The sequence below is a fragment of the Sceloporus undulatus genome, chromosome 2 (genome assembly GCF_019175285.1).
Source record: "Sceloporus undulatus isolate JIND9_A2432 ecotype Alabama chromosome 2, SceUnd_v1.1, whole genome shotgun sequence".
Taxonomy (NCBI): Eukaryota; Metazoa; Chordata; class Lepidosauria; order Squamata; family Phrynosomatidae; genus Sceloporus; species Sceloporus undulatus.
In genome coordinates this window covers 80,100,710-80,121,690 of record NC_056523.1, presented here as the reverse complement: position 1 = coordinate 80,121,690, position 20,981 = coordinate 80,100,710, and the positions used below count along the sequence as shown (strand labels likewise).

General features: G+C 43.0%; 1 protein-coding gene across 1 annotated transcript in view; it reads right to left on the bottom strand.

The window, feature by feature from the left end:
- The window catches only part of LOC121922892 (rab11 family-interacting protein 2-like), a 7,285-nt gene extending 3,447 nt beyond the window's left edge, over window positions 1-3,838 (bottom strand). The window contains exons 1-3 of the mRNA XM_042452820.1: window positions 3,721-3,838; window positions 2,107-2,457; window positions 111-321 (exon numbers count right to left, since the gene is read on the bottom strand). Of these exons, the coding sequence (XP_042308754.1) occupies window positions 111-321; window positions 2,107-2,457; window positions 3,721-3,764 (606 nt within the window). The 5' untranslated portion in view covers window positions 3,765-3,838. The remainder of the gene's footprint in view (window positions 1-110; window positions 322-2,106; window positions 2,458-3,720) is intronic.
- Between the last annotated feature and the right edge of the window lie 17,143 nt (window positions 3,839-20,981).

The following is a 20,981-nucleotide window of genomic DNA, read 5'->3' as shown; positions in this document are numbered from 1 at the left end:
GCAACATTTATTTATAGTCCGCCTTTTCTCAAGGAATCAAGGTGGGTTACAACATCTAAGAAATAGTAAAAACTACATCAAGGTTAATCGCAACTGCCTGCAATACATACCAGGCTGCTTGACTGAGATGGAGTTTCTTTGTACACCTTGTACCTCTTGCCCTTCTTGCTTCCACAGAATCTGCTGAAGAAGGCCCTGGGTCCACGAGAACTGATAGCTGTCTCACTGATTGGTGAGGAGATTTGTAAGAACTGGATGTCAAGCTGCAGCTTTCCTCTTATCTTTTCCTTCTTTCCAGGTCGAGACTGAAGCATAAACCACCTGTAGAGATAATGTAGTGTCCCCTATTGTGGATGGCACACTCAGGGCCAGGACAGGGCTAGGAAATCTAACACGATATTATTGGTCTACAACTTCCATCATCCCCCCCGACCATGTGGCTAAAGCTGATGAGAATTGGTATTCCAGATAAAATAATTTTTATTCAGCAATTAACACATAAACACAGACAATACATATATACAACAAAAATGGACTCTGCATTGAAATGGAGTAAATCTTTCATTAAGATGCCTCATCTGCATAGCCAGAAAATAAAAAGCCTGCCTCTTGACTTTTGCTGGAGTTTATCACATGGGAGAAATCCTGTGCAAAAATGGGAGTTTAAATTGGGGGAAAACCTGCAGAAGCGGGTTGATTTTCTCACGATATCATTATTAAACTAATGTTGACCTAAACAGAAAGTGGAGAGAAAGTAGACAAAAGCCACTCCTTTTTACTTTTGTAAAATCCTGAAAGTAAAAAGGAGTGGCTTTTGTTTACTTTCCATTTGGGTTAACATAAGTTTAACATGTGTAAAAATCAAACTGCTTTTGAGGGGGTTTTCTACCTTTTAAATCCCACTTTTGTATGGGATTTCTCCCGTGTGATAAACTCCACTGTCTCACTTGCTTCTTTTCCTTCCCACACCTTCAGTTTTTCATTCCCAACCAGAAGCATTGGTATCACTAAGGCTGGCATCACCCAGTGCACTAACTTATAGTGCCACCTCCCCATTGAATTCCTCTCATACCGGACCATACAGAATCCTTAATAATTGGGGGTGGGGGGGTGGGGGTGGACTAATGTCTCAAAAATGTATTTCCTGTATATCACTGAATGTAATGGTAATAATTGTGACATAAACAACTAGAAAAATTAAAACCTTTAAATTACAATATCATACACATAGCCTAAATATATTTATATGTACATAGTTTCACGTGATTAAAGTCAATATTTGATCAGATGTGATGTTTTTAGGGGGGAAATTAAAATGTTTTTTTTTTAATATACAATTGATTTGTTTTTTTAAATTTAAATTTTGTTTTAAAACATGGGGCCTCTCTTTTCTCCTCCCACTGAGTCTCGCCCCACTCACACCATATCTTCAGGTGTTAATGGGACACAATCGAACAGCAGAGCTTGTTTCTTCCCAAAGGCAGATGTCTGGGGAACGGTAATGTCACACACACCCTTAGGATGTCACGCGGTGTGTCCCACACAACCCCAGTGATGCTGCTGGCTAGAAGTAGGCACATTTATGCCAGCCATTAAGGGGTGTGCAATATTTAAGGGAACAATTATGTTGATTTAGAAATGGCTTTCTTTGATCCAAAACACACTGCAGAAATATTGTGACTGCTTTAACTGCCCTGGCTCGATGCTAGGGAATCCTGGGGACTGTAGTTTTGTGAGATATTTAGCTTTCTCTGTCAGAGCGCTCTGGTGCCACAACAAACTACAGTTGCCAGGATTCCCTAGCACTGAGCCAAGGACGTTTAAGTTGTGTCGAACTAGATGATTTCTGTGGTGTGTTTTGGACCTTTATTAAAAGATCTTTATGTGGGCATGGTATGTCTACTGTGGCTTCTGGTTGTACAACGGTGCATCTGTTTATCTACTGTTTATCTATTTTTTCCTGCTGATGGTATTGTCTACTTTGCTAAATCAGGAAAAACCCAGGGCCATCACCTCCAAACTGTCTTCTTAGATTCCTTGCCTGATGCCACCTAACTCTACAAAACGGCTGTGGGGATGGCTGGTTGGCCAACTCGCTGTGCTTACTCGTTTTTCCTCTTGGTTTTGTCCAGAAAGAGCTGGGCAAGAGGCAGGCAGACTCTGCCCAGGAACTGGTTGAAGTGATGTACGGAATTGTGCATGACGGTGAGAACGAGGCCATGCTCTTCTGAGTCATCCAGCACGGTCGGTAACTGCAATGTACACTCCTCGTGCCATTCGGGATTTAGGTTGTGGTGGGCCACAGAGGTCCGAAATCTTTGCTTCTGTAGCTGAATCACAACATAGGGGTTGCTGGTGCCCGTGGTGCTCTTGGGACGCAGGCAGCAGGCCTGCAGGACAACCAGGTGCAAGTGGGTAGGGTACCATGGCTGCTCTTTTTCTGAGGCTTCCTTCAGCCTGCAAAGAGAAAAAATGCCACTGTTACTGTTGGGTTGCAAGAAGGAGGGAATACCTGATGTAATACAGTATCTGATGGACGCCAGCAGCTGGACTAGTATTATTCTGTAGGAGAGGAGGACAGCTGGGTAAGGAAATAAATTCATAGAATCAGAGTTAGAAGAGACCATAAGAGCCATCCGGTCCAGTCCAAAACGGCCATCCATGCAGGAACTCACAATCAAAGCACCCCCAACATGAAATTGTCTAAAAGCCAGGCAACTCTGGTCCAAAACACTGCAGAAATAATCCAGTTTGAGACCACTTTAACTGCCTTGGCTCAGTGCTAGGGAATCCTGGGAATTTTAGTTTACTGTGGCACCAGAGCTGTCTGACAGAGAAGGCTAAGTGTCTCATAAAACGACATTTCCCAGAATTCCCTAACACTGAGCCAGGGCAGTTGAACTGATTTCAAACTGGGTTATTTCTGCAGTGTGTTTTGGACCTTTATTTCAAGAAAACTTTGCTATTTTGAGCATAGGATCAGGAAAACAAAGCCAGTTAAGCCCAATATATATCAGTTTATATAGTGGTTCTAAAATCACATGGCAATGTTTGCGCTACATAGGCTCTTGGCTATGTCTTCCTTCTTTCTCTCCTACTATTTATTGATACCCTGAAGAACTGAAGTAGCCTTCATCATCAGATGATGGTCGAAATGAGAGGGAAAGAGGAAGCATAGTTTTGGATTGAGAAAGCCAGTGTGGCATAGTAGTTTGAGTGTTGGGCTACGACTCTGGAGACCAGGGTTTGATGCCCAGCTTGGCCATGTAAACCTACTGGGTGACCTTGGGCAAGTCACACTCTCTCAGCCTCAGGAAGGCAACGGCAAGCCTCCTCTGAAGAAATCTTGCCAAGAAAACCCGCTTTATGATCGCCATAAGTCAGAAACAACTTGAAGGCACACAACAACAACCACGTCCTCAGAGGAAGGGGTGCTGTGTAAATGATGTTCATAACTGCCATTCCTCTGAGGGTGACCAACTTCAAAGGAGGACAGGCATCACAAACTGTAGGACATCCAAGGGGAAATGGCCAAATAAAAGCTAAAAAACACTTAATCTAAATATAAATCTATGCTGCTGAGTGATGCTCTCAATGGAGAACATTTGAGAATCCTCCTGGGCGGAAGGCTGAAATGGAGGACGCGTCCGGAAAAAGGAGGACGCACGTGGTCACCCCGGGCCTTTGTTGAAATGCATGTCCAGAGAGAGCACCGTTTACCCTGCTGTGGCCTTTGTGCCCCCCTGGTTGGGGTCTCTCTCCATCTGACTCTATGCCTGGACCTCAAGGGCGCCCCTGGCAGGAAGAACGCCTCGCCTTCCCATTCTAGAGAACTCAGGTCCTTCTGCAGAAGACAATAGGGTGGGCGGGGCCACCGTTAGCCCCCGCCCACGTTCCATCAAGACCCCGCCCCCTCCGAATCTTTATTACTGATCGAGGCGGGGACTAAGCTGGTGGGCGTGGCGCTGGAAACTGGGCTGGGCACGTGGAACTGGAGCGCTGCATGGAGGGTGGCGGAAGCAGAGGGTGGCAGATGTCCTCCTCGCCTCCGAAGAGGAGAAGGCGCCGCAAAATGTAGGGACATGACCAAAGGCAAAGTTAAAATGCTGATAGAAGGATAAACCCATGCTTCTCAGTCATGCTCAGGACATTTGGGGAATTCCTCCTGGACAGAATGTAGGACGTGTCCTGGAAAAGGAGGGCCTCTAGTCAACCTGTGCGAGCAGGCCCTCCTTTGTATCCAGAGCAGTGGTTCCCAAAATTTGGCCCTCCAGATGTTTTGGACTCCAGCTCCCAGAATTCCTGACTGTTGGCCAAGCTGGCTGTGGCTTCTGGGAGCTGAAGTCCAAAACACTTGGAGGACCAAAGGTTGGGAATCACTGATCTAGTGGCTGGGGGTGGTGGTTGTTGTTGTTTGCTTTCAAAGCATTTCCGATTATGGTGATCCTATCATGAGGCCGAGAGAGTGTGACTTGCCTGAAATCACCCAGTCGGTTTCATGGCTGAGCATGGATTCCAGCCTCTCTATAGTCGTAGTCCAGTGCTCAAACCACTAGACCACACTGTCCCTCAGAGGCTGGTATCTTCACATCCAGGAAACTTATTCAGGGGTTGGCCATAGATATGGCAAGTAGATATATTGGCCATAGATATGGCAAAGTACAACAACACCTCGAATCCACAAAACAGGGATACCTTTATTAACCAAAACTCACCAAACACATGTGGGTTCTTCATCAGACAAAGCTCAGCTCTGGCGCCACAACAAATGATAGTTCCCAGAACTCCATAGTATTGAGCCATGATGGCAGGTAAAGTGGGTTCAAACCAGATTATTCCTGCGGTGCGGATGCAGCCTGAGAGAAACTGTGTCTGAAGAAAAATAGGCATGACGATCTCCTCCTTCCTGGCTGCTTGCCAGGGGCTCAAGGTTGTGTGAAAACGGAGTTTGCAGTTTCTCTAGTTCTCTAGGAGGCGCTCAAATTCCAGATGAATCTCTAAACCAGTGTGAACGATCTGTGCAACTTCTCCATTGAATACTTTGTAGGTGAGCATCCTCTCTCCCTCTCTCTCTCTCTCTCTCTGGATGGAGTTATAAGGAAAACAACAAGCTTGCTCCACAATTAGAAACCTGGAGGGCAAAAGGCACAAAAAAGGTGCCCAAATGACCCTTGTGCACAGGAACTGTTAAATCCTGGATGTTATATTCTCTTTTTGTTCTGGTAAAGAAAGTGGTTTGAGCGTTGGACTACGATTCTGGAGACCAAGAATTGAGCTTGGGCAAATCACATGCTCTCAGTCTCAGGAAAACCCGTGATACAGGCTTCATCCACACTGCAGAAATAACCCAGTTTGACACCACTTTAACTGTCATAGCTCAGTGCTAGAGAATTCTTGTAATTGTTGGTCATTGTGGCACCAGAGCTCTCTGACAAAGAAGGCTAAATGCATCACAAAACTACCATAATCAAAGTTCCCTAGCCTTGGGCCATGGCAGTCAAAGTGGTGTCAAACTGGATTATTTCTGCAGTGTGGATGCAGCCATGATCCCCTTAATAGGGACTCCGTAAGTCAGAAACGACTTGAAGGCACAAACAACAACAAGAAGGAAAGCACACTTGTGATTCCACCTTACTAAACTTGGTTTCCTGTACCTTCCTTTCCTGGCTACTAAACTGGGAACAACGTTGCAAAAGGAATTAATTTAACACCTTCCTTCTTTACTTAATTGCAGTAAAAGAAGACAATCACTGTCAATATGATTTTTCCTACAACTCATTACATTATTTTTGTCCCTGTACTATACTGTATTCTTTATGGGCCCTTGGTATCTGCTGGGGTTTGGTTACAGGACGGACCACCACCCCATGGAGACCAAAATCTGTGGATGCTCAGGTCCCATTAAATACAGTGGCACAGTAAAATGGTGTCCCTTGAATAAAACGGCAAAATTAAGGCTTGCTTTTTGGAATATATATATATATATATATATAGTTCTGAAATACTTTCAAGTTGTGGATGCTTGAATCCATGGATAAAGAACCCATGGATACAGAGTGCTGACTGTATGTCTAAATTCCCTCTGAAATCACTGGACGAATCAATGGCATTGTGCAGAATTACCTGAGAGTTTGACTTTGCAATATAGTCATGGGGCATAGGTTCCTTAAGTACCAGTAGTGGGCATGAATTACCTCTGTCTCATTAATTTTCACTAGAAAACAATGAGAGAAAGGTGGCACTTCAAAAAGGAGGCTGTTTCAACAAAGTGCTTGGCTTGCAGTTTTAGGATGTGAGGGATTGCCAGCAGTATGCAAGCTATAGATAACACACTTCTTCACAACATCCTATTCATAGTTTAATTCAGTTCATTTTTTAAATAGTAACTTACTTGATCTATACCTTTCTTTTTCACAAATAAGATACAAAGAATTTGAGGATTTACACAGCTGAATATAAAAGAAAGTGATCATGACATGTTTGTGAAGTCGAAGGCTTTCATGGCCTGCATCCATAGTTTTTTGTGGTTTTTTTGGGTTATGTGGCCATTTTCTAAAAGAGTTTTCTTCTAGAACATGGCCACGTAGCCCAAAAAACCCACAAAAACTATGTGACATGTTTGCTCATCCAAACTGGAGTTTTTAATATTTAGCTCCTAAAGTCTAGGACTGAATCCATGAATCCATGTGCATTTGATCATGCATATAATGCTGAGTTTGAAGCTGACATCTATTTTTTATTATTTTATTCCATTTAATTTTATTGTGTTGTAACCAACTCTTTATTTTGAGGAGCCATAGGGCAGGCAAGTACAACACCATTGTCTCCATGCTGGAAATAGCTGTACCCATTGTATGATATGAACTAGCCAGTGCAGATAGGATGGAATTTAATTCAGTTTTTTAAAATAGTAATACAAATAATTTACTAAGAACACACATTTTAATTAACTTATTTTTTAAAAATACAAATGTGTGAGAAAATGAAACAGACAGATTAACCCAGTTCTCCTGTTAAGAGGTGGGTGGCCACATCCTGTACCAGCTGCAGTTTCCAAGAACGTTTAAGAGGACAATCTCATGTAGATCACATTACACCAATCAAGTATTGAGCTTAGGGTGGAATTTATGTTGTCCATTAATAGTAACAGGGATATGCAAGAAAGACAGTGGATGTTTCTCTGCCCAGCTATGTGGCACCATGGCAGAAAGAGACTGGTGATGCTTTATGAGCCCTTGTCATCGAGACACCTTAGAACTAAACACACCACCTAAACTGAGGAAGAATCTCATATTATTCTAGAATTAATTCTCTCTGGAGGTGTGGGATGGGTGCAAAGACTCTCTTTAATTGATTTGTTGTAGCAAACGATAGACTGATTGTGTAGATCATGAAAAACTTTGGATTGCTCTTAATGAAATGGGTGTACCACAACATTGGATTGTCCTAATGTGTAACCTGTACTTGAGATAAGAGGCCAGAACAGAAGGACAGAACATGAGTGATTTCCAGTTGGTAAGGGGATGAGGCAAGGCTGTGTTTTTTCACACTATTTAAGGTGTATGGTGAACATATCATATGCAAAGGTAAATTAGGTTCTGAAGGAGAAAAACAGGAGGAAGGGACATTTACAGTTTGATATGCAGATGACCCCATACTAGTAGCAGAAAAATAGCTTTGACTTGGAATGATTACCGAAGAAAGTCAAGGAAGAAAGTGCAAAAGCAGGTTTACAGCTGAACATTAAGAAAACAAAGGCCACAGATGAAGTACATAACTTTAACTTAGGTGATTAATTAATTGAAATGGTGCAAGGTTTTCCATATCTTGGCCTAGTCATTAATCAGAATGAAGACTGCAGTCAAGAAATAAGAAGGCTGGGACCTGGAAGGGCAGTTACAAATAAAGCACTGTAGATAATATCCAGAAGTATAAAACTTTATCTTTGAATACCAAAGTTAGCATTATCCATTAACATTTCGAATTTGGAAAGTTGGTTGGAAAATTTTGAAAGTCAATTGGCTGTAAAGTTGTACATTGAAGAAAGCTGTTAGGAACAGAATCAGCTCATTTGAAATGTGATGCAGCAGAGCTCTGCAGATACCCTGGAATGCCAAAAAGAGAAATAAATGGATCCTAGACTAGAGCAAAGAAAGCCTGAGCTCTTCTTAGAAGTCATGACTAAACTGATAAGAGACTGTTGTACTTTGGCCATATCGCAAGAAAGTGTAGCTCACTAGAAAAGACAATGATGTTTGCCAAGATAGAGTGCAGTAGGAAAAGAGGAAGACTGCAATACAGGTAGCAGACTTCATCAAGGAAGCCACAGTCCTGAGTTTGCAAGACCTGACCAGAGTTCTTGATGACAGGATGACTTGAAGGTCTGTCATTCATATGGTTGCCATAAGTCAAAGTTACATTGAGGGCAGTTAATAAGAAGAAAAAGAAGAGGAAGAGGAGAAGGACAAAGGGACACAACACCAAATGGGGATTCCTTCCTCCCTCTCCACAAGGCAACCATTGTTTTTCCTCTTAGGAATGCAAAACAACAGGAAATGTTTATGCATGTACAGTCCAAAATATAGGCAGGATAGGCCTCCTCCCTAGAAGTGTTTATCATTCTGCTGCACGTTATTGATACTGACAAACATGGACACTGGAATGACATCCCTAATGAGAAGAGACAGAGGATGCTCTGGTCTTTGATCTGCACTCCTTTCCATGGCTCACATAGATATTTTTGGGGCACGATTCAGTCAAGCTTGAAAGCGTATGTTTGTTGTAGTCCTGAAAACTGTGTATTTAAATTCATTGAAGAGCCACTTCTCTCAAACTGTACAATTATGAGATGGGAAGCAGTAGTGATAGACATAGGAAGAGACAAAGTTAATGGATACATGTGCAGGTTGGCCACATGGGACATGAGGAGAGCGTCCCTGCTCTTTTAGGGTTAATCTACATGTAAGGATATTATGCAAATTACTGTGGATTTTCACATATTCCTGTCGGCACTTAATGCTCTTCTCTTTCCTGCACAAATTCACATCTACCTCTGCCAAAAATGTGTAGCCATCTGAATCCGTGCAAAGCAGATGATGGCCACAAATGGAATAATGCTCATTTCTCCATATTTCCGTGGATATACCAGTAAAAAAACACAAAGTCTTTTTCCTCAGAGTTTAAAGAGTCCACACATGCACACACAAACTGTGAATTGCATGTGACCACATTGCATTCTATTCAATTGGAATGAGGAGTATTTTAATCACGAAGACAAGCCCTTCTTAGCAATTGTGTGGAAGAGGGAATTTTAGCAGGTGCAGCTTTTTATCCTATCCACCAACAGAGAAGCAGGACTAGTAGAAAGGGGTTGCACAAATGAAGACCAGGTCTAACTCAAGTCATTTTTCTCCTGGAGGCAAAGGACAAAATTTGATTCATCTGTACTGGTAGCAGAATCAGACTTCAGATCTAGTGATGGGGCAGTATCTTCTAGTATGTCTGAAGGTACAAACTTAGATTAGGGAGCACAGGGGCATTTTCACTTCTGATGGGAGGCAATGACTGGAGGGCTCAGGCAGAATAGCCTGGGTAATGATGGCACTACCCTCCTGCGCATTAAGAGATCACTTCAGATTCCCAGCCAGGTCAGCTGTATCTTACTCCCTGATATTTCAGAGCCAAACGTGGATATGAGGGGTTAGGCCTTTGTGACATCACAAAGGCAAAGAAGAAGAGATTTCTTAGCCGGCTGATTATGGAAGTGGACACAGGGATAAATGAGTCCAGAATCTGGTAAAATTCACCTAACCAAGTAATACTGCAACTCAGAGCTGGGGATCCACTTTTGATAACTGGGAACGTGGCAAAATGTGCCCAGTAACTGCAACAATTGCATCTCTTCTTCCAGCTGAAGCCTACATCCCAAACAAACAACTTGAACACATATGATGACACCTCAACATTAGGAAGAATTTCCTGACAGTAAGAGCTATTCAACAGTGGAACACACTCCCTCGTAGTGTAGTGGAGTCTCCATCTGGTGATTTTTGGTGGTCTCTTCCAACACTTATGATTTTATGATTCTACATGTGGAGCTTTAGCAGAACTTAAACTGTTGCAGGAGTTTCTGGAAGGCTTAAAGCCACCTCAAGTTTGTTTTTTTCCTTCCAAGGACCCTTCCACATTATTATTATTATTATTATTATTATTATTATTATTATTAATGTATTTATAGCCTGCCTCTGCCCAAAGGATCGAGTCAGGTAACTATCATAAAATCACATCAACATAGTTAACATAATCCCTAACCCCCAATTAAAAACTACAGAACATCATAAAACACAATCAAATTTACTAAAATTAATCTAAAATTAATGTTCATTAAAATGAGGCAATTGTGGGAAGAATGAAGCAACCCCAGTTATGGGACAGTTAGGGGCCCGTTTATCAATCTGGAAGTGCCTGCCAGAATTAATCCATTTTAACAGCCCTCTTGAATGCATCAAGAGTTGTAATGAGACGGATCTCCTCTGGCAGGTCATTCCAAAGTTTAGAACTACATAGTTCTAGTGCTATGATTCCACTTTAACTGCCATGGCTGCATCCTGCAGAATCCTGAGGTTTGTAGTTTAGTCAGAGTAATCAGAGGAGCTCTCTGGCTGAAAATCTTAAATGCTCCTCCCTAAACTGTAAATTCCAGGATTCCATAGGATGTTGCCATGGCAGTTAAAGTGGGATCATAGCACTATAACTGTGTGAAAGGATCCCAGGCCCTGCACCCCTGCTGTTGAGTTATGTAATAAGGCAGGTGGATCATGATGCTGGCCCTCTATCCCCTCCCTTGCTCCAAATGGCATGATGGGTCCAAGTGCATACACCCTCCAACTCTTTCCTTGTCTTTTCCCCTTGCTCCCACCTTTTTGTTGCACTGATGTGTGTAAAACACACAAATACTTTCATGCTGAGCCAGTGAGCCCATGTCCCAGATGGGAATGAACATCATTTTACATTGGGTTATGCTTTCCTCTACCATCTTCCATCATTCTGCAATTGTCCCTGGTCAGTGGCTTCAGCAATACAATAAGCAGACCTCATAAATCCAAAGCTGCTTAGTGTAATCATTTGGTAAGTATCATGCTCATGAAGATGAGCTTGCACTTTAACCTGTGCTCATAGCTCTGCTTCTTAATTACATGAAAACAGATCCAAGGCCAGGTCTGAACTACTGGTAATATTGAAAGCATTGCTAACTGTACAACTCCCAGAACCAAATCAAATATATCAAATATACTTTGTGTGATAAGAGATGAACCAGACAGGGCAAAATCTTCTTTTCTTCACATATGGAATGTATCTTGCATGTCTATTTCCAAAACACATGCACAATTTTAGATGGCTGTGAAAAAGCCACAAAAATTCTACAGGAACCATTCCTTGTGCCAATCTGGACATGGATTCTTAGACAGTTGACATTTGGGGGCATGTTCTAGCATACAAATGTTTGGTCCTGGTTCCTTTTTTGGTCCTGATTCTTTTTTCTTGCTTGTTGTATCACTCCCATTTATTATTCTTTAGCTGATGAACCTGATGTATGGCTATCTGAAATGTTGGTGTGGTGGGCTATTTTCCAGAATATAGATGTTTTGCCTGAAATGGGTAGTAGAAAGTGATTTTTTAGCAATTTCCCACTAGGATGTCACTGTATCCCACCCCCACTACTGTATAAATGTGCTTTTTAAACTGAGGCTTTAATATCACTCTGTGCTGCATCAGAAGAAGTGAGTTTATATCCATGAAAGGTCATTCCAAAAAACAACGACCACGTAGTCCTAAATGTGCTGCCACATTCCCTTTTTTCCCTCCCTCCCTCCCTCTTTTTTATGCTGCAAGGGATTAACATGGCTACTTCATTGAAAATGAGTTTTGGTGCCAAAAATGTATTACAGAAATGATCCTGGGAAGATCTACAGGCACATGTGTATGTGGGAGTTTTAGAGAAAACTAACTGAGAATGCGGGCCTGGAAAAGGTCATTACTCTTTCAACGCAACCCAATATGATGAAAAGGAAGTTCAAAAGAGTAAAGTTTAGGACTGCTATGTTTACCAAGAGTATTTTTTAAAGTCAGGACTGATGTCTATGCCTGGGAATATACAGCAGGGATGGTATTGAGGAAAGGTTGAGGAGAGCATATTGAGAATGAGAAGGTTTGGAACATACCATGTGTAGCTGGAGGAAAACACAGTCAGTGTAGTCGAGCATGTGCTGGGAGCACAGTATGTAATTGCTAAGGCAGAAGGTGACTTGCCTGGGTTCCTGTTTTGAACTGAACTGTGGTGTTGTTGGCATCCCTCCCAGATGTAACCAACACACCCAGCCAGGAGGCTCCCTGACAACCCGCCCCCATCCCAGCTTCATGAGCCTGTGACAGCTGGGGAGGGGACGGAAAGTAAGAAAACCCAGAATGTGGCTAGGAGGGAGCAAGGCTGACTCAGAGCCATTAACTGTGTAATATCTCCTTTGCATAATGGAGTGGCAGAGAAGCAAAAAGATTTGCCAAGCCCAGTTTAGTTGTATGTCTGCCCAAGGATGGATGCTTGGAGGTATTAGGTCTTTTGGAATTACAACTTTGGCAGTTCTTGTGTGCTTGAAGGCTGAATAGCTATCTCTGGTCCTGATACTACCCACCAAATATTCCATATATTGGGTTTTACACGTGTATATCGATATAAGTGAACTGGTAGCTATGAAAGTTCATGGCAGAAAAAAACATTTAGTCTCAAGGTGTTTGATTTCCTCATCCCCAGTACTTTCCATTTGATACAGTATATTCACTTTTGTTTTGCAGTTTTACTGGCTTTATTCTTAGTCATCCAGATTTCCCAAGTTTACTAGTTGTCTCTTTGGCCAGTTACAGACTGCCAAAATAAAGCTGCTTCGGGTCTCTTTGGAGGTATGCTGTTTAAATGATGCATGCATCCTAAGAATCCGGAAGCTGCACCAAAGCTGCACTCCAGTGCTTAGGAATGGAGTGTGGCTTTGGCATGACTTCTGGATTCTTAAGACCCATGCATCATTTAAATAGCATACCTCCAAAGAGACCCAAAGCAGCTTTATTTTGGTAGTCTGTAACAGGCCTTTGTATAGGATATTGTTTCAATGAACAATAAGAATACATTATGAATGCAATAATTTCACATCTGAGTAAAGGACTAGGCCATAAACTGCACTTGGTTATGTCAGCAGTAATTCTCAAAATTGCAGCAGTGTACTGACCATCTCTGCCTTTCTTTCATTTGGGATAGTTTGAAGGTGCCTGTCTGATGTGATAACCATGGGTATTGCAGCACCCTAAAAGTAATAAATTTATTCTAGACCTGAGAGCAGTTAACAACAAAAGTTAATGAACTACAGTCCACTTCAAAAGATGCATGAAATACTCCCTAAATAAGAAGTATATACACAGAAAGTAATGCTGGTAGTTTATTCTAATGTGAGATGCTGAAATTATAATCTGAACATTTTAAAATACATTTCCTGTCTAATTTAATGATTCAGTAGAAACCTTGAAACTGATGAAGAAAATCCAGCAAATGCTTCACTCAGCCAAGGACCAGAGAGACTCTCTCACAGCCGCAGGAGTTTACCGCATACCATGCAGCTGCGGACAAGTATACATAGGGACCACCAAATGCAGTGTGCAGACAAGAATCAAGAAACACGAGAGACACTACTGACTGGGCCAGCCAGAAAAATCAGCAGTAGCAGAACATGCCACAAACCATCCTGGGCATAAAATACTGTTTGAAAACACTGAAATTCTGGACCATGCCAACCACTACCATGTCAGGATGCACAGGGAAGCTATTGAAATCCACAAACATCTGGATAATTTCAACCAGAAAGAAGAAACCCTTAAAGTAAACAGGGTTTGGTTACCAGTCCTGAAAAATGGCAAGATAAAGACTCGACAAATGCAAATGAGAAATCTCCCAGCAGACAATGGCGCTTTACAGACCGCCCAAAAGGGCGGTCTGCCGGCGGCCTCATTTGCTGCACAGAGGAGCCTCAGCGGACAAACCGCGCGACTCCTCCGTGCAGCAAAAAGAAGCTGCAAAAAGCGGCTTCTTTTTGCGGCACCATTATGACCCCGCAAAGCGCCATTGGCACACTTGCGGCATTATAATGGTGCCGAGATGTGCGGATGCTAAGCGTCCGCTATGTCAAAATGGCGGCGCCCATATAGAATGGGTGCTGCCATTTTGTACGTGCTCAGCGCCTACTAGGGTTAGGGGCATCCAGAAAGGACGCCCCTTCCTAACCCTAGTACATGCCGAGCACGTAATTTTGGGTGGTGTAGAACCCGCCAATGAACACTATCAAGCAGACACTAATCCTCTTTTGCAGACCCTCCCACCCTGAGACCTGCCATTAGCAACAGAACAATACACATGCAAATCACTCTTGCCTTTCCAGGTCACACAATATATATACCCAAGTCCTTTCCAGGCAAGCATTCTCTGAAGATGCCAGCCACAGATGCTGGCAAAACATCAGGAAGAAACTCTTCTAGAACATGGCCACATAGCCCAAAAAACCCAGAAAAAACTATGGATGCCGGCCATGAAAGCCTTCAACTTCACACTGCCTTTTTTGCTTCTTGCTACACACTCATCACCAACCCCCCTTTTTGATAGCAATATCAGTGCTTTTTAAAGAGCTTCTTGACATCTCTCAGGAAATCCACATTCTGCCCCTGCTGATTAGGATTACAGGTCTCTTATGAAATCGCCCACTGATTCTCCATGGCCAAAACTGCTGCAGAGAAGTGTAGGTCTGCAGGGAGAGTGTTCAGCTTTGTGCTGAATGAATAGTCTTTAGAAATGAAGAAGAATCCTGCAGGAAGCCCCCTGCAGTGGCATTATTCTGAGCCTTTAATGGCTCAGAATAGCACTGCAGCTTGAGCAGTGCCAGGGAGAGATATTACATCAGAGAGCCAGAGAGCTGGAATTCCAAGCAGCTTTCCAGACTCTGACATGCACACGGCTAGGAATTTGGGATGCTTCATCATACAGCCAAACTCTTTCATCTTTAGCCAATTCTATTTCCTGTTATTGGCTTCAGCAGGTTTCACAATCTGGCTCACAACAGTGATGCATATCAAGGTACTGTTGTGTTAGCTGTGGAGTGATGTGCTTGGCAAGTCCTGGCAGGTCTGAGCAGCCACAGAACAACAGTTCCGCTAAGGGTTAATTGCATAGAAGCAGACTGTCCCTGTCTGTAGCAGTTTAATCTGTGCAGTGGCTGGCCCCTGAATGTTTTCTGCGTTCCTACATGCTTGGGACAGCATGAGGATTTGGGAAGGGCAGGGAAGTTGGTTCCTACCTTCTCTTCAACTAGGCTAGGCAGGTCTGAGTCGTCCCCCCCACTCGAAATAATCTGGTAAAATTGGACTATCCAGACGCCTGTGTAGTTTACCTGAATGATCAATCAGAAGCATATCAAAGGATCAAGCACTGAGCCCTCTGAGGAATAATAGAAACTGCCTACAAATCTATCCTGTGTGTAATTACCTGGGAGTAAATTACACTGAACACACAGTGAACACTTTTACGTATGTACTGTATTGTACTTACAAGAGTCTTCATACTTAAGGTTGTTTGAGTTATAATGGATAGGGACAGTAATTTGTCCTCCTCCTCCTAGTACCTGCAAAGATGCAAAATGTTATTAATAACAACTTGCCTGCCAGAAACAGTTCTGAGGCCCTGAGTTGAAGCAGAAGGGGAGCTTGGAAAAATTAAAGATTTTGGACTGCTATTTCCCATCCAGTATAGCTACAGACATTGTAGTCCCAAAAGTTATTTTCCCCCAAGATCAGGCAAGACTGTCTAGTGCAGTACGAACTGCAGATGCATTGTTGCATGAGAAAGAAAGGTGGTGCTCCAGAAATGGCTTAAAATATTTTGCCACCTGAGGAAAAGGGGAAGATGGCGTCCCCCAAACTCACACCTATATGATTCCATATATAAAAGCTAACCAGGTGATAGAATTTATTTATTTAAAGTATTTCTGTATTGCCTCCGAGCCCACAATGATTCCCAAGATGATGAACAAATAAAAACAGATTAAAACAAAAAGGTAAAAACATTTTAAAAACATATTAAAATACTATTTTAAAAACCCTTTAAAAACGCCTAAAAGCAGTTTTAAAACAATTCTAGAATTCATGTTTAAAACAGCAATGTCAAAAACTAAATGCTATTGAATCTGAGGGCAGTAGAGACATTTACAGGGCACAGAGCTGGTCTAACAACTCCATCCATTCAGTTCCTCTTAACATCTGCTGCCTGAGAGGGCTGCATAATGGTAGGGACAGCTAACCTCAGTACTCCTGACCATCAGTGTGCAATGAGGGGAGAGTAGCTTTCAAACTGAAAACTTAGAAACAAACATTGATTTAGACAGACTTGGGAACATTTCCACACAGTTGGCCCTGTGTCTGGAAGGAGACATCATGTTTGTTTGCACAACATAACATACCCATGAGTAACCATTACTCAATAACCTGTCCTGGAATGAACCCCTTAAAGAGAATCAAGCTGCAAGGCATTGTGCTCCCAATAACCATCCTGAAAGATGAGACAAGGAAGAAAGCAAGTATTATGCAGTTCCCAGGAATAATTGTAACTCTGTGCCTTGGGAGAAATTGGTACTTTTGTGTTAGAAACATTCATTTATCTCCAAGGTCCCTCTGGCCTCAGAATCACTATCATCTTTATGTGACAAAAACAGGGAACCATAGAACAGTCAGTCTGTATAATCTCAGCCTCCTCCATTATCCATCATATCTTAAAAATACACAGAGAGGCAAATTAGATGTTGTGAGAGCCTCATGGAGTTCCTGCCCTCATATTATGGGTGTTGTAAGGGTAAAGTGAGGCCTAAGAAAGGAGTGTGTTAACTTCCCCTTGCCTGCAGATTTTCCCCTGTGAATGACTCCTGCAATTTTAAGTACTCCCCTGCCCCTCTCAACCTAGAACTGCTCAAAGGTATTTTTCACTTCCGCAGGAAAAGAGTAGCACACTTGTGCACTTGACAACTGAAGCCAACTGGACCACCAAGTGAATCATGTCTCAGTACTGGTGATGGGATTGCTTCTTCCACTATGCCTTTGGAAGAGAATTGCAGGGATTTACCAATATGCAAAGAGATCTTGTAACACTTTTGAGATTAATTGAAAGAAGCTGGTAACATAAGCTATACACCGAGGCTGCATCCACACTGGAGGTAATGCAGTTTGACACTGCTTTAACTGTTAGGGAATTCAGGAAATTGCAGTTTATTGTAGCACCAGATCTCTTTTACACAAAAAGCTATATATGGAGCTATACAGATAGGTGGCATGGAGCCACCCCTTTTCACCCTGGATTGCATGCTGCGGCCTCCAAAGGACACAAAAAGAAGCTATGAAAAGCAGCATATTTTCAGCATCTTGGAAGGGACGTCATATAGGTGTTTGGGTGCTGCGCCACAGTGGCATCAGCATGGTGAGTGCTGTGTAAACAGGCACATGCCAAAATGGTGCCATGGGGCGGGGTCACAGTATGCTGACACTACGCCGTGACTCTGCCCACATTCTGAAGATGCCAGCCACAGATGCTGGCAAAACGTCAGGAAGAAACTCTTCTAGAACATGGCCATATAGCCCGAAAAACCCACAAAAAACAATATCATTAATTGGTATTAATTGGAATCTGAGGCAAGAGACCGAATGTCTACCTGCTGCAAGACTTTACTTTCTCCCACTATGCTCTGTTTGTATATCTGTAAAAGTAGTAAGTATTCCAAGGACTTTATCAGTGCCCTGTGTTTTCCAACAAAAAATCTAAAATATAAAACTCTAACCTTATACTAATATGTGTTTAAAGAAGAAGGGAGTGTGTAATATTTTGCAATCAAATTTTGTCTTATGTACTGTGCAAGCTTTGAATAATCTGCACTGAAATGGGTTCTAGCAAAGTCTGGGAAAATAAGTTTTAGGCCACAAGATCTAGAATCTCCCGTCCTGGGTAACCAGTTTTTCTGAGAATTATTGTCCAAACAAAATCGTACTTCCTAGGCACAGGTCCCTACTGGATTTCCAAAGATATACATATATTAGGCTGGAAAATCAGTATGCAAAAGGATCTTGCAGCACCTTTGAGATTAAGTGAAAGACAGAAGTTGGTAACATGAGCTTTCATAGACGTGAGCGTAGTTCTCAGATGCATTTGGATATCCATTATGACTTCAATAGAGATTCTGTAACTTCACTGCCAGGCCCTTCATAACTTGGTTGATTTTGTCTGTCTTGGTTTTTGGAACTGCTGATGCTGTTTGCTCTGGTACAAAGAATGTCTCACATTTGGGTAGCTGCAAAGGACAATAATCAAGCCAGGTAATCAAAGTACCCCCCTACCCTCTAATTTCATTCCATATCTAATTCCATATCATTGCCTACATGCTCCAGTAAAGCTCTAGCATTCCTTCTTGTCAGGACTACATATTTCCATTCCCCCACATTTTTGATTCCCAGGGCCAAGGTTCTCATTGCCAGCATCTAGTCAATGCCTCTCCTCCAGCTCATGATCCCTGTGGCAATTACTTTCCCATGTAAAGCAAAGCTGTCACATCAAGGGAGTGTTTAGTGTATTTTTAGCCTCTTTAATGTGATTTAGCAGCTGGAATTGAGGGGAGAATTATAGTCAAAAGGTAACAACTGTGGGAGTTCATGGCTAGGGAGGAGGAGGGGGCAGCTGGGCTTCAGCTGTGTTCAGAAGAAAATCACAACATGCCTTTCCTGACAACATAAGTCAGGATAAGAGCAAAGGCATGGGTGGAATGAATGTGTTTGGTCAAATATATATCCAAGGCTGAGACTAAATTCTGACATTCATAAAATCATAGAGTTAGAAGAGACCTCAAGGGCCATCTAGTCCAACCCCCTTGCCGTGCAGGAAATCCCAAACAAAGCACCCCTGACAGAAAGCCATACAGCCTCTGTATAAAAACCTCCAAAGAAGGAGACTCCACCGCTCTCTGAGAAAACATATTCCTCTGTTGAGCAGCTGTTACTGTCAGGAAGTTCCTCCTAATGTTGATATGGAATCCTTTTTCCTGTAGCTTCCCTCTATTGATCTGGGTCCTATTCTCTGGAGCAGCAGAAAACAAGCTTGCTCCATCCATAAGGCTATAATGTCACCTCGTAACCTTCTCTTCTCCAGGCTAAACATACCCAGCTCCCTAAGTCTCTCCTCATAAGGGTATAGTTTCCAGACCCTTAACCATTTTGGTCACCCTCCTCTGGACACACTGCATGGAGGAGAGAAGTTGTGTGTGGCTCCTTTGTCATCATTAGCAAGTAGAACTCCAGGTGGTTCTGTGTGCTAATAGTAAGCTTAATTTCAGAGTGAAGGTCCCGCTTTGGACATAAAATAAGTAGAACACATCTGCACTAGCATGTGCAATGCCTTCATCAGCTTCCTGTCTGGAGCAAATGTTTGGTGGTGAAGAAAGTCATTGGGTTTGCGATATGTGGATGATGAGTTAATTCTCTTCCTTGTGTGCCATGTGGTTCCAGTTTTGATTAGCTCCCAGCTCTCCTCATGGCTCCTATTAGGAAAAAACATGTGCAGTTTGGCACAAAGAAATCCACCTGGTTGTCAGTTCATAGTAATACAGTCTTGGAAGCAACTATAAGGACCATTTAGGCCAACCACCTGCCATTAAAGCACTCCCTAAAGATGGGCATCCAAACAGTTTAAAAACCTCCAAAGAAGGTAAGTGTATCATCCTCAAGGCCAGTCTATTCTGTTGTCAAAGAGCTCACAGTCAAGATGGTTTTCGTAATGTTTATTTGGAGTATTTTTCCCTTGTAATTTGAATCCACTGGTTTGTGTTCTCATCTCTGGAGCAGGAGAAATCAATTCCACTCCATCCTCTACCTGACATCCCTACAGGTATTCCAATATAGGTATCAAATCACCTCTCAAAATTTTCTAATCTCCAAGTTAAATATACCCAGCTCTCTAAGCAATTTCTAATAGAGCTTGGTTTCCAGAGTTTTTACCTTCTAGTTGCCCTTATGTCCCAATGTGTCAATATCCTTAAACTGTGTTTCCCAGAACAATTCAGAAAGCCGATGGACCTTGGGTTGTGAGTCCTGTCTTCCACTCCAGTGATCCTTGGCCTCATTCCCACTTACAAATAAATCAGTCAGTGGTCTAAATCAATGGATCGATTTGGCAGTGGAGTGTGGTTCACACTGCATTTGCCCTGATCACATTTTTTTGTGGTAAAATAACCCACTTATCATCCACATTGACCATTTATTTGATTCCAAAGGGACCTTCTTCATTGGATGATCATCAGATCATGTTATTAAAAAAATTGATTCTGATCTGCATCCTGTTTAGGCTTGCCATATCCCGCCTGTGGGCGGGACTTTCCCGGTTTTGGGTGGGTCCGCACGGTCCTGCCCCGGGTTGGCTCCGCCCCCGGGATTTCCCCCGCCCCCGGGCTTTGTTGCAAAGTGTGCAACAGCAGTGGCGGGGGAAAGAGAGATAGGCCTCTCCCTTTGGCGGGGGGCTTCCTCTCCCCTCTTTGGCTCCGCTGGAGCCGAGGGAGGGAAGAAGCCTCGCCTGCCGAGGCCAACTTCTTTCCCTGCCTGAGCTCCGCCGGCAAAAACAGAGCCCAGGCGGGGGGAAAAAAGCCTCCCTGAGGGGAGTGTCCTTCTCCGCTTGGGCTCGTCCTTGGTGAGAATGGAGCCCAAGCGGAGAAGGAATCCTCCCCTCAGCGAGGATTCTTTTCCCCCTGGGCTCCGTTGGCAAAAACGGAGCCCGGGGGAAAAGAAAGCCTCCCTGGGGGCGATTCCTTCTCCCCTGGGGCTGCTTCCACAACGGAGCCCAGGCAGAGGAGGAATCCTCCCCTCAGCGAGGA